This window comes from Silurus meridionalis, chromosome 14 (assembly GCF_014805685.1).
Source record: "Silurus meridionalis isolate SWU-2019-XX chromosome 14, ASM1480568v1, whole genome shotgun sequence".
Lineage (NCBI taxonomy): Eukaryota > Metazoa > Chordata > Actinopteri > Siluriformes > Siluridae > Silurus > Silurus meridionalis.
The window spans coordinates 11,853,313-11,866,148 of record NC_060897.1 but is presented as its reverse complement, the minus strand read 5'-3'; the positions used below and the strand labels follow the sequence as shown (position 1 = coordinate 11,866,148).

Genomic DNA, 12,836 nt, shown 5'->3' with positions numbered 1-12,836 from the left:
ATTCATTGTTCTTCAATAATGGCATTGACAATCTAATTTCTAATTAATCTACTCTTTTGCAAACTGTTTAATGCTCAGGACTCGAGAAATAAGTTTAAAAAAAAAAAACTGTTGCTTGATACGCATTCAAAGTTGAACTAATGTAAGATTTTGTGTAGGTTGTTTTCTACCCAACCTATCGTTTAATTAAGTAATTAATGTTGAAGTACAGATTTGGAAGATCATCCTAACGTGTGCAGGCCAGCCAAACTGATCGTAATCAAACAAACTCTGCTGTGAGCTCCCTGTTACAACATAGACATTTTATTTAAGATGCAAAGCAAACTCCTTATTTTCAGCAATATGATGTCCATTTGTGGGTTTTTTTTTTTTTTTGGGTTATTTTCTATTTTATTTTTTTGTTTGTGTTTTACAAGCACAAAGGTTTATTTGGACTTTAAAAGTTTTTTTTATTTTTCTTTTTGTTTAAAGAAGTTTGTTTGTTGTTTATCAACCAGTTCTGACAAGCATTATTGCAATTTTTTTTTCTTTTCTTTTTTTTTCCTTTTTTTTTTTTTTTTTTAAATCAACCATTTTCAACCAGCAATTGATATGGAAAGAGCGGAATACATTTGAACCTGTACTGTGTACTTAGAAAAAAAAAAATTCTGCTGAATGATGTAGTGTTTTTCCTCTACCACTGCTGTGGTGCAAACTCGTTTATCTCATCACCCTTCTGTTTTAATTCTGTGAATCGGGGAAATAAATTTTTTTCTACCAGTGGGGGAAACAAGTGTAACGTCTCATTTCAGTTAATGGAACAAATGTTTAACATGTGCATGTTACAGTTAGACTGTTGTTTTGATTTAGGAATTAATTTAGGATGTATGAACTGTTTCACTTTGAGAACGTAATGCAGTTGAAAGTGCATGTGGTCTTTTCTTTTTTTTTTCTTGAAACTTAAAGAAGTCTGAATTAAAGTCCTACAAATGCCTAACATCTTTTCGGTTATTTTCACACTCATTTGCGTATTGCAGCAGTTTCAAAGTCCAGTCCTGGGATGTCAGTGGTTGTCAGTTTGCTGATTTACATAAAGCACAAAATTAGCATTTACTACAAATAAAACTAATTATGCTAAAAGTCTGAGGCATTGTACTGTGTAATGAATAATATACAGGTGCATCTTATTAAAGTGAAAGTCGTATATTGATTCATCGCACACAGACTGGTGTATTTTAATCATTTTTATGATTATGGCTTACAGCTAATGAAAACCCAAAATTTGGAAAATTAGAATATTGTGGAAAAAGTTCAATATTGGAGACTGGTAGTGTCACACTTAAATCATCTCATTAAATCCGAAGGTTTAGTGAAGCTTTAAATGGTCTCATGGGCTACAACTGACGCATTCCTTGTGTCAAGCCACTCCTGAAGCAGAGACAACGTCAGAGGTGTCTTACCTGGGCAAAGGACAAAAAGGATTGGACTGTTGATCAGTGGGCCAAAATCCACTTTTCAGATGAAAGAACATTTCTTTTCATTCATTTGGAAATCAAGGTCCCATAGTCTGGAAGAAGAGAGGAGAGGCACAGAATCCAAATTGCTTGAAGTCCAGTGCAAAGTTTGCACAGTCAGTGGTGGTTTGTGGAGTCATGTCATCTGGTGGTTTTGATCCACTGTGTTTTATCAAGTCCAAGGTCAGCACAGCCATCTACCACGAAGTTTTAGAGCACTACATGCTTCCCTCTGCTGACCAGCTTAATGGAGATGCTGATTTCAAGTTCCAGCAAGATTTGGCACCTGCCCACACTGCCAAAAGCACCAAAAGTTGGTTAATTGACTATGGTGTTAGTGTGCTTGACTGGCCAGCAAACTCACCAGACCTGAACACCATAGAGAAGCTGTGGTATTGTCAAGAGGAAAATGAGCTAAAGGCCACTGTCAAAGACACGTGGGCTTCCATACCACCTTAGCAGTGCCACAGACTGATCACCTCCCTGCCACGCTGAATTGAGGCAGTAATTAAAGCACAAGGAGCCCCTACCAAGTACTGAGTCCATATACAGTAAATAAACATACTTTCCAGAAGGCCAACAATTCACTACAAATGTTTATTTTATTGGTCTTATGAAGTATTCAATTTTTTGAATACCTATTTTAAATTGGTGGGTTTTTGTTAAATGTGAGCCAAAATCATCAAAATAAAAAAAAATAAACACTTGAAATATATCAGTCTGTGCGATGAATGTATATATTGGAATTTCACTAACATAAACTTTTTAATGATATTCTAATTTATTGACATGCAGCCGTAATTTGCACAGTGTTGAAATAATGAGTATTTTAAATGGACTTGCTTATCTTTTGTTGGGACACTATATTATTACTCACTCAGCTTATTACCAAAATTCTTACAACTGTACAATCTTCTGCTTATCCAATTTTAACATAAAAAGTTAAAAGAACTTCAGGTGATGTTCACATCAAACCTTATGCAGTCTCTACAGTTTACACCACTGGTGGGCCAAGTGAGAGCAAGAGCAAGACAAACCCTATGAAATGATGCGAATAGACTATTGGGATTGATATAATACATATTTATGAAAAGGAAAAATATTAAAATGAAAGTCAGTGATTTTGATAGTGTTTAGGTCAGCACAGAAGACTGTGATCAGAAGGCAAACATCTTCCCCACCCAGTTCCCACTCTGTTTGATATAAGCCTGTCAGGAAGGATGTAGTAACTTTCATAATCACTACAGCCGTGGTGACTCGCAAAGCATCTCAGCACAAAACAATACGAACAACACCACCAGTAGCAGTAGTAGTATCTATATTTTCGAAATTGGCATAGTATCAAAAGGATCGATCCTATCTGTTTTTTTCTAACAAGTGAGTTTGGAATATTTTAATAATAGTAATACGCCATACAGTATTTAAATATCATCAACACTATATTTTCTTTCATTGTACCACCGCTTATCATGACAGCGTTTGCTCATTCAGTCAAAGCACACTCAGCGCAGGTTTAAACAGGGATTCGAGTGCATGGCTGCGATCCTGACTGAAAGAAAAAGAAGTATAATCTGGAGTTATTTCACTCTAGTAACACTGATGAAGCTTCATGTGACATTTGTCTTTTGACACTTTTTTATTAGCCTATAACTCTTTCTGTTTTGGTGAATCTTGTATCTGGTTAGATATTCATAATGAAATTGTTTATATATTATTTCTATTATAAAAAGTCATGTCTATTGCAGTTTATTTGAAATGAATCATGATGGGTATCAAAATACACCATCAAATCGATCACATACAAATATTTCTTAGAGGTTTCGGTATCGATATCGACCATAATTGTCTTGAAATTGCTTGCTATCGGATCGAAAAGAATATTATCGTATCGCCCATCCCTAAACAGCCCCGAGTCCACTCCTTAATGGTACCATGTGACGAGCACGCGACGAGCACGTGACATCCCTGTGCTCAGGCCACGCCTCCCTTGGCAGGTTACAGAAGATGTCGCATATTTACCTCCAGGTATCGGCATCATGCCGAGTTCACGCGAACTCTCTGACGGATGGCTGACTGTTAACATTCAGCGAATAATTTAACACCATTTCACCAACGCTTTTCTCCCCTTCGCATTCGATGCTACGGTGTGTATTCGGTTTGAACTTTTATATTACGTCAGTATGCGGATATACACCGTTTCACAGCCTCTGTAGAAGAACAGAAATATAAGCGCGCTCTATAGACATTGTTTATTTTTATGACACGTGTTGGTGATATTGTTAGTTAATTCTAATGTTTGTTTGGCGACTATAAAACCCACACTCTAAAAAGGCCACTCTGTATATTATATCATAAGCGTTAGTTTGTGTTTTGGCAGCTAGCATGCTAACTCGTGACTAGCCGGTTGTCGACGTAGCCGCGTTGTCCGAATCACCGGATGAGCGCGTAGCTTTAAATGAAGGTTTTTATACTGAATATATGTACAAATACATCTACGTATAAATGCTTATATATGCAAATGTAATGCATGTTACATAGTCTGTTTCTTTGCTGTATAATGTAAGGTTTGCTGTTTAGTTTTGAACAGTGTGTTCTCTGTAACGGGTTGCTGATGTGGCTTATCAGTGTGGACACAGTGTTGGAGTTTTATATATTAACTTCAACTAAATAACTACCTGTCTAACTTTATTAACTAACTAACAACCTATTGAACTAATAGTGATTTTTCCTGCAGATATCCGCTGTAAACTGTTGTATTTGAACAGTTGGACGACATGGCTGGAGGCATTACAGAGACAGGGGAGCCATACTCAGGTTTTGTAAGTGTTCCCATTGACCTTTATGTTATTTAAAATATGTTTAGTTTCTTTGTTTGTCAGTGTTTATTTTCCGTAGTCCTCATTTAAAACAATACATATTCAATATTGTGTGCTGTTGGAAAAGAAATACCATTTTCTGTATCACATCTAACAGTAATCAACACTGTCTGTAAAATCCCTCTTATAATATGCATAATAGATCTTGACTGCTGTTCATCTTAAAAACTTTTTTTGTTTTTGTTTCGGAGAACTGAAGCCATCAAATCTTGCCATCATCTCGAATGGCTTGATTGCACTTGATCACACTTTATTTAGAGCTTTGTGTGTACGTGATCTAAGAGGCTTTGGAGTAGAAAATAGATGGAGTGCTGGCCTTTATTTTGTTTACGAAACTTTGAGATGGAATATTGCAAGTAGCAGCAGGAGGTTTTTTCTCAGTGTGTGATGCGTCTGCGTAAATGATCATATAATTGCTAAATTGATCGAAGAACAGTTGGTGATCGAGTCTGTACATTTCTGAGCCGAGGATGGAGAAAAAGCATGGATATGGCTAAACAAAAGATCAAAAAACTAAATCGCATCAGAGCACCTGTAAATTAGGAAGCTTTCCCAGGCTCTAGTGTACATTTTCATTTTGTTTTATTTTTGTTCTTTTTCTGCTGAAATACGATAATCACTGACATACCCAGAAATCGTCTTTCCTTAATTTGTTATTACTGTGTGCTTTATATCAGTGTCGTAGGATTTTTTCATGTAGGTGCATTTGTGAAATATTTAGCTTTTTCTCGGCATATACAAAAATCTATCCACAAACAATAAATGACACCCTATGAAAAATAAATCTGCAGTGTTGTTCACTGAAAATGATGTCATAGCAATTATCATTTCTATGTTCTGTTGCTTTTTATTTGTAACCACTGGAATATTAAAAAAATCATATACACATACAATAGTACAATGATGTTCCTCACATCAGAGCTAATTACAGGACACCCAGACCTATTGAGAAGCAACCTGCTTGATAAACAGCTTTCTTAATAAACAACATAACATTCTGAATTTGTGTCAGTCAGAGCAAAAGTCTTATGCAGCACATGTGATTTAAACCACTTATTACTAAGTTACTTATTCCTCTATTAGGAAAGAGGAAGCGCAAAGGTACAAAGCAGACGCATGTTTTCTTGCACAAACGACAAGTTTGAAAAGCCGCACACGTCGTCAAAAAATGTGTCGGCATTGATGTTGAAAAGCACTGACGTCAGTGGGATCTTAAGGATGTCTCGGTGCTATAGGGGTTGGAATTATTATCTCCAGTAGATCAATATTTTTGATCTTGTGGTATTTAGTTATTTTTTTCTGATGGCTGTAGCATTTTGACAAAACGGTTTTTCTGTGTATATACAGTAAAACCCCGTTGCATGAGCAGAATTCGTTCTTGAAAATTGCTCGTAGGTCCATTTGCTCGTACGTTCGAACTGATTTTCCCCATAGAAATGAATGTAAAAGCGATTTAATCCGTTCCAAGATCTCATTTGATCCCTTATTTCTGCATTTAAAAAGTATTTGTAGCCTATTTTAACAAACAAATACACTGCAAATTACCATCATGTAAACATAATATAACACTTACTTATGTGGTAGTGGTTGATTGCGAGTGTAAGACGCACACCACGCTCATAACCTCCTCGGTTTCCATGGTAATTCTGTTTACTTTCGTTTTCACAGCACCAATACTGATTTTCTTGGGAGACATTTTTCAAGATTTCTAGTGAAATAAAACTAAAAAAAGTTAAGTTTTTGCTGCACTGAACAATGAGAGCGACCGAGTGATACGTCATCAACTAAGCGACTGATGCGACTCTCCGCCGAAAACGGGGAACCGGCAAAGCGGGTTTGCTCGTGCCTTTGAAATTTGCTTGTGAAACAGGGTCAAATTTTGCGAGCGAGTTTGCTTGTATCTCCGTTTGCTCGTACTATAGGTTGCTCGTACAACGGGGTTTTACTGTACAAATAAATAGATTAGATTAATGCAAATCTAATTCTGAGTTTCCCTGCACTTGCCTGGGCTTAAATAATTATAAAGAGCACAGCACAGAGAACTTTTGCTTTTGTACTATTGTTTGAGGAATGCTTGTTGAATAATTATCATTTTGTAATGAAACACTTCCTATATTGAAACTAAAAATGGAGAACTGAAACATATGGTGCACACGAGACAAGGCTCACTGTAGGGAGAATGTTAATAGCATTCAGTGTAAATTATGTACCGTTCATTCACTATCACAGCACAGTTAAGCCTTGGCTAATGTGTTGCATTTATGAAGAGTATTAAGTGAATATTAATTTGTTGATTTCTGTTTTATACTTTCCATTAAAAAAAAAATTCAGTGTTTTTGGAATGCACCTAATTTTATGCAGGATTTGCTGAAACATGGTCACATTTGTAAGTGCTAATAAAATGTGTGTGTGTGCGCACAGGTTGGCTTGGTGTACATGTTCAACATAATCGTGGGCACTGGTGCTCTGACGATGCCCAAAGCCTTCGCCGCTGCTGGTTGGGTTGTAAGCCTGACGCTCCTCTGCTTTTTGGCTTTCATGAGGTAGGTGGTGTAAATGTATATAATCATCTGTAAGCGCTTAAATGGGATAAATTTAATCTTTTGCTTTGTGAAAGTTTTATAAAGAGTAGTCTGTGTGTGGATCATATATTCTGAGCACTTTCAGTTGTGAACATTAACAGTAATCTTATGTTAAACTGTATGTTAGGTAGTTATTGTAATTATGTCTATGTTTGCCTCTGGGAGTTCGAGTCTCATAGTATTTGCACTTTTCTTCTCTAAGTTACATGAGCACTACATTTGTGATCGAGGCCATGGCTGCAGCAAACGCCCAGCTACGCTGGAAGAGGAGAGAGCAGGAAGAGGTGTGTGTGTGTGTGTGTGTGTGTGTGTGTGTGTGTGTGTGTGATGCACATTTATACAGAAAGTGCATCCTGGGTGTGTTTTTACAGTCATAAACTTTATAAACATTTAATTATGCACAGTGTTCTCAGCTCTTTTAGGTTCTCTGCAGATCTCTTTTTTTTGATCTATCAGAAAATGCTCATTCAATATACAATAATATACTGTGTATTATGAGAATATTGTGGTTTCTTTTGCTCTTAATATTCTGTTAAACCCTGTACAACTTATCTCTGCGTCTATCAGTAAAGCTTCATTGCTCAATTTATACCATTTTGTTTATTTAAAGTATGTTTTCTGCTTGAGCACATACTACAGGAATTAAGGTTGAGGAGTGTAGTTCAGTGTAGGGAATGTCCAAACATTGTAGATTTACCTACAAGGAATTTGGTGTAAAAGGACCGTGAGGAATCCCACTTACAGCATTGAGCTACTTACCCAGATTGTATGGACATAATTCTGCTTCCCCCCAAGTGTAGTGTCAGATTGTCCAGTACTTTAATGTAATACAGTAATTTATACAGTATCTCACAAAAGTGAGTACACACCTCCTATTTTCTGCAACCATTTTGGTATAACCGTTTCTAGAGTCAACAAATTTGTATGGTCCTGTCAAGCAGAAAAAACATGAACATGATAAATAAGACAATACAGGCTTTGCACAGTTACATGATGTACGGCTGTTATCACTTAGGGTGTACTCACTTTTGTTGCCAGCTATTTTGAAATAACGGCTGTATGTTGTTATTTTTTAAAGGACAGTAAATCTGTACTGCTATACAAGCTGCACATTGACTACTCTAAATATATACAGGTTTCATTTCTATAGTATTCTCCCTTGAGAAGATATAATACAATGGTTGATGAAATGTCAGGGGTGTACACACTTTTGTGAAACGCTGTATATTTATGCCAGTAATGTTTGTTTGAGGTAATGGCAGCACACTGGCTCTATTTAATGGCTTATATTCTGCTTTAACTTTGCAAAAGACACAAAATTATCACAGATATTTTTGTCTGTCTTTGCATGTTATCACGATTTATTAGTTGGGATTAAGACGATTTTAGAAAAAGGGCTCTAAAGTGGACTTTTTGTATAGATGATGAGGCATCTAGATTTGTAAAAGGCTCTTTTTTGGAACATTTCTGAAGAGGAACGTCATATTACAGAATTTAGTTTTGTTTCTTTTTTCACCAGATAAATAGCAGTGACTCTACTTCTGACTACTCAGATGATGAGGTCATCTGCAACAGGCAGTTAGATCCAGTGGAGACTCGACCCATTCTGTCTGTTCGTGAGTATTCGGCTTATTTATAACCCTTTTTTTTGTTTTTGTTTTTTGTTCTCTGTGTGTAGGCATTTTGGCATTGATGTTTGTTGTGTTTATTTTTTGTTTCAATGTCAAGAACGTACAGGGTGTGTGGATCACTTTGATATTGTGGAGAGAGTTGAGATGGGACAGATGGCCTCCATGTTTTTTAACAAAGGTAAGAATGTTTTATGTTTTCCCACTTTACTACCTTTAACAGATTTTTATATTTCTTATAGGTACAGAGGATCTTGGGGAATGATCACTTTATTGTCTTTTAAAATATAAAAGCCTCTGCCTCTTTTTGGCATTCATAACTATATGAACACATTAAACATGCGTAATGTATGTTAATTCTGTTTTCAAAAAAGTCCTGGGTTATGGTCACAGAGAAGACTGGGATATTTTATGGGTAAATTGGCTTAGCTCTTCAAGAAACATCTGAAATTAAAGCCAAACTTTTTCACCTTGTTTATTTTTGACCGTCACTGTAGGGAGAGTAAATAAATAAATGAACCCCCGCTTTTACGATTTTAAGATGATATGCTGGCAAGAATCAACATAAAACTCCCCCCCCTTGTCACTACTTTTGTTCTTGGCTGCAAGTAAGGATGATTTAGATCTGGAACAGTTTGTGGTTCCGAATGTGCATTTTATAGCCAAACCATTTTTTCGGAATAAAATTCATCGCTCTGCTTCCCAATGTTTTTTCTTTACTGTTTGTAATGCATTACATTGTTGTTTTTGGCACATGCTTTAATATATAGAATTGGGCTGAGCAGATGATTAAGGGCCTTACTCAGGAGCCCATCAGTGGCCAGTTTGAACCTACCAGGTCTATAAATATATTTTTCATTTGTTTCACTTCAGCCTTTTCAGTCAAAGCGGTTTAACAGTATATAGATGCTGTCTTACTTTAAATGTTTTTATAATTTTATATATATATATATATATATATATATATATATATATATATATATATATATATATATATATAATGTGTGTGTCTTTCAATAGTAAATCATTTTGACATTGTTATAAATGCACCAGTTTTTTTTGTTGTTGTAATGCAGCCAAAGATACACAGGTTTTAAAAAAAAAATTTACTGCACCAATAATATTAGTGAATAGGCATCTCTTTCTGTGTAGAATTACCACAGTGTAGCTGCTGGGTAGAGCAGCAAATCTGATAATCCCTGAATCCCTGTGCAAGTGTACAAAGAGTGCACAAGAATGAAATATATATATATATATATATATATATATATATATATATATATATATATATATATATATATATATATATATATATATATATATATATACACACACACACACAGTGAGGAAAATAAGTATTTGAACACCCTGCTATTTTGCAAGTTCTCCCACTTAGAAATCATGGAGGGGTCTAAAATTGTCATCATAGGTGCATGTCCACTGTGAGAGATAATCTAAAAAATCTAAATCTAAAAAAAATAATCCAGAATTCACAATATATGATAAGTATTTTAACACCTGTCTATCAGCTAGAATTCTGACCCTCAAAGACCTGTTAGTCTGCCTTTAAAATGTCCACCTCCACTACATTTATTATCCTAAATTAGATGCACCTGTTTGAGGTCGTTAGCTGCATAAAGACACCTGTCCACCCCATACAATCAGTAAGAAACTACTAACATGGCCAAGACCAAAGAGCTGTCCAAAGACACTAGGGACAAAATTGTACACCGCCACAAGGCTGGAAAGGGCTACGGGGAAATTGCCAAGCAGCTTGGTGAAAAAAGGTCCACTGTTGGAGCAATCTTTAGAAAATGGAAGAAGCTAAACATGACTGTCAATCTCTCTCGGACTGGGGCTCCATGCAAGATCTCACCTCGTGGGGTCTCAATGATCCTAATGAAGGTGAGAAATCAGCCCAGAACTACACGGCAGGAGCTGTTCAATGACCTGAAAAGAGCTGGGACCACCGTTTCCAAGGTTACTGTTGGTAATACACTAAGACGTCATGGTTTGAAATCATGCATGGCACGGAAGGTTCCCCTGCTTAAACCAGCACATGTCCAGGCACGTCTTAAGTTTGCCAATGACCATTTGGATGATCCAGAGGAGTCATGGGAGAAAGTCATGTGGTCAGATGAGACCAGAATAGAACTTTTGGGTCATAATTCCACTAAACGTGTTTGGAGGAAGAAGAATGATGAGTACCATCCAAGAACACCATCCCTACTGTGAAGCATGGGGTGGTAGCATCATGCTTTGGGGTGTTTTTCTGCACATGGGACAGGCGACTGCACTGTATTAAGGAGAGGATGACCGGGGCCATGTATTGCGAGATTTTGGGGAACAACCTCCTTCCCTCAGTTAGAGCATTGAAGATGGGTCGAGGCTGGGTCTTCCAACATGACAATGACCAAGCACACAGCCAGGATAACCAAGGAGTGACTCTGTAAGAAGCATATCAAGGTTCTGGCGTGGCCTAGCCAGTCTCAGACCTAAACCCAATAGAGAATCTTTGGAGGGAGCTCAAACTCCGTGTTTCTCAGCAACAGGCCAGAAACCTGACTGATCTAGAGAAGATCTGTGGAGGAGTGGGTCAAAATCCCTCCTGCAGTGTGTGTAAACCTGGTGAAAAACTACAGGAAACGTTTGACCTCTGTAATTGCAAACAAAGTCTACTGTACCAAATATTAACATTGACTTTCTCAGGTGTTCAAATACTTATTTGCAGCTGTATCATACAAATAAATAGTTAAAAATCATACATTGTGATTTCTGGACATGCACCTACGATGACAATTTCAGACCCCTCCATGATTTCTAAGTGGGAGAACTTGCAAAATAGCAGGGTGTTCAAATACTTATTTTCCTCACTGTACATATATATATATATATATATATAAATAATATACTTACAAAATGAAAAAAAAAAAATGAATGTGGTGTTACTACCCTATGGTTTCAAAACAGCATCAATTAGCACACTTAAAATTTAGCACACTTTTCACAAAATCAGGGATTTTTTAGGATCCAAGTCAGGTGTATGATAAACCAATTATACCAAACGGGTCCTAATGATGAATTTCATACACGTTATTTATTTGAAATGATTCACACATAGTAATTCTACATTATTTATGTGACTATGAAAACCCCAGCTTGTATCATTCCTTCAGCTTCTGCTTTTATATTCTACTCTTGTTGCCAATATGACACTCTAAGCGATACAGACGGACAGATAAACAAAGAGTGACGAGCTAGAGAGAAAGAAAGATGGACAGATAAGAGAGAGAAACTGGAAGAGAAACCGAAAAAAAAAGTGTCTGCCAGGCAAAGATTTCAATGCAGACTGGAGTTTCATGATGCGCTCTTCAAGCTTTATTTTAAAAAAGCACAAAGAAACGAGCAATGTTGAGGACTGTAGATGAAGCGGCCAGCCAAGAAAACTTAATGGAGAGCGGTAAGAAATGAGTAACTGCAGGCAACAGTGAAGCACTGTGGAGGTTTCCTGTCTTCTGAGAAATACAGACCGATACTTATCCATCATGCAATAGATTCGGCGAGGTGTCCAAATTTATTTTGCAGTAGGACACCGACCCTAAACATACACCCAATGTCATTAAGAAGTATCTTTAGTGTAGGGAACAACAACAGGAAGTAATCATTTTGGCCTCACAGTGTCCTAATCTGTCATCGAGTCTGTCTGGGATTACATGAAGAGAATTTGAGGCAGCCTACATCCACAGAAGATCTGTGGTTAGTTCTCTAAGATGTTTGGAACAACCTACTTGCTGAGTTCCAAAAATAGAGAGGGGGAAAAAAAAGTGTACCTACAAGAATTTGTTTTGCATGCAGAGGGTGTTGATTTAATTTAGATTTTTTTTTTCATTTTCTTTGCTTATTTAAAGTTAATAAATGTAGGTTCCCCGGTGGTCTAGTGGTTAGGATGCGGCGCTCTCACCGCTGCGGACCGGGTTCGATCCCCGGTCAGGGAACCAACCCCAGCCATTAGGGTTGCACAAGCCTTAGTGCACTCTCAGTGCCAGTCCCAAGCTTGGATAAATAGGGAGGGTTGCGTTAGGAAGGGCATCCAGCGTAAAAACGTGCCAAATCAAACATGCGGATGATCCGCTGTGGCGACCCCTAATGGGAGAAGCCGAAAGAGAGTTTATTTAAAGTTGTTAAATGTAAAAAAAAAAAAAATTAAAACTTGTTTTTGAAAGCGTTTATACTTTGCAGCATGTTATCAATTTAAGT

General features: G+C 36.9%; 1 protein-coding gene across 1 annotated transcript in view; it reads left to right on the top strand.

Annotated features, from left to right (window-relative positions):
* Positions 1-3,465: 3,465 nt before the first annotated feature.
* The window catches only part of tmem104 (transmembrane protein 104), a 46,901-nt gene continuing 37,530 nt past the window's right edge, over positions 3,466-12,836 (top strand). The window contains exons 1-6 of the mRNA XM_046866396.1: positions 3,466-3,637; positions 4,228-4,312; positions 6,791-6,912; positions 7,154-7,235; positions 8,471-8,567; positions 8,680-8,760. Coding sequence (XP_046722352.1) covers positions 4,268-4,312; positions 6,791-6,912; positions 7,154-7,235; positions 8,471-8,567; positions 8,680-8,760 — 427 coding nt within the window. The 5' untranslated portion in view covers positions 3,466-3,637; positions 4,228-4,267. The remainder of the gene's footprint in view (positions 3,638-4,227; positions 4,313-6,790; positions 6,913-7,153; positions 7,236-8,470; positions 8,568-8,679; positions 8,761-12,836) is intronic.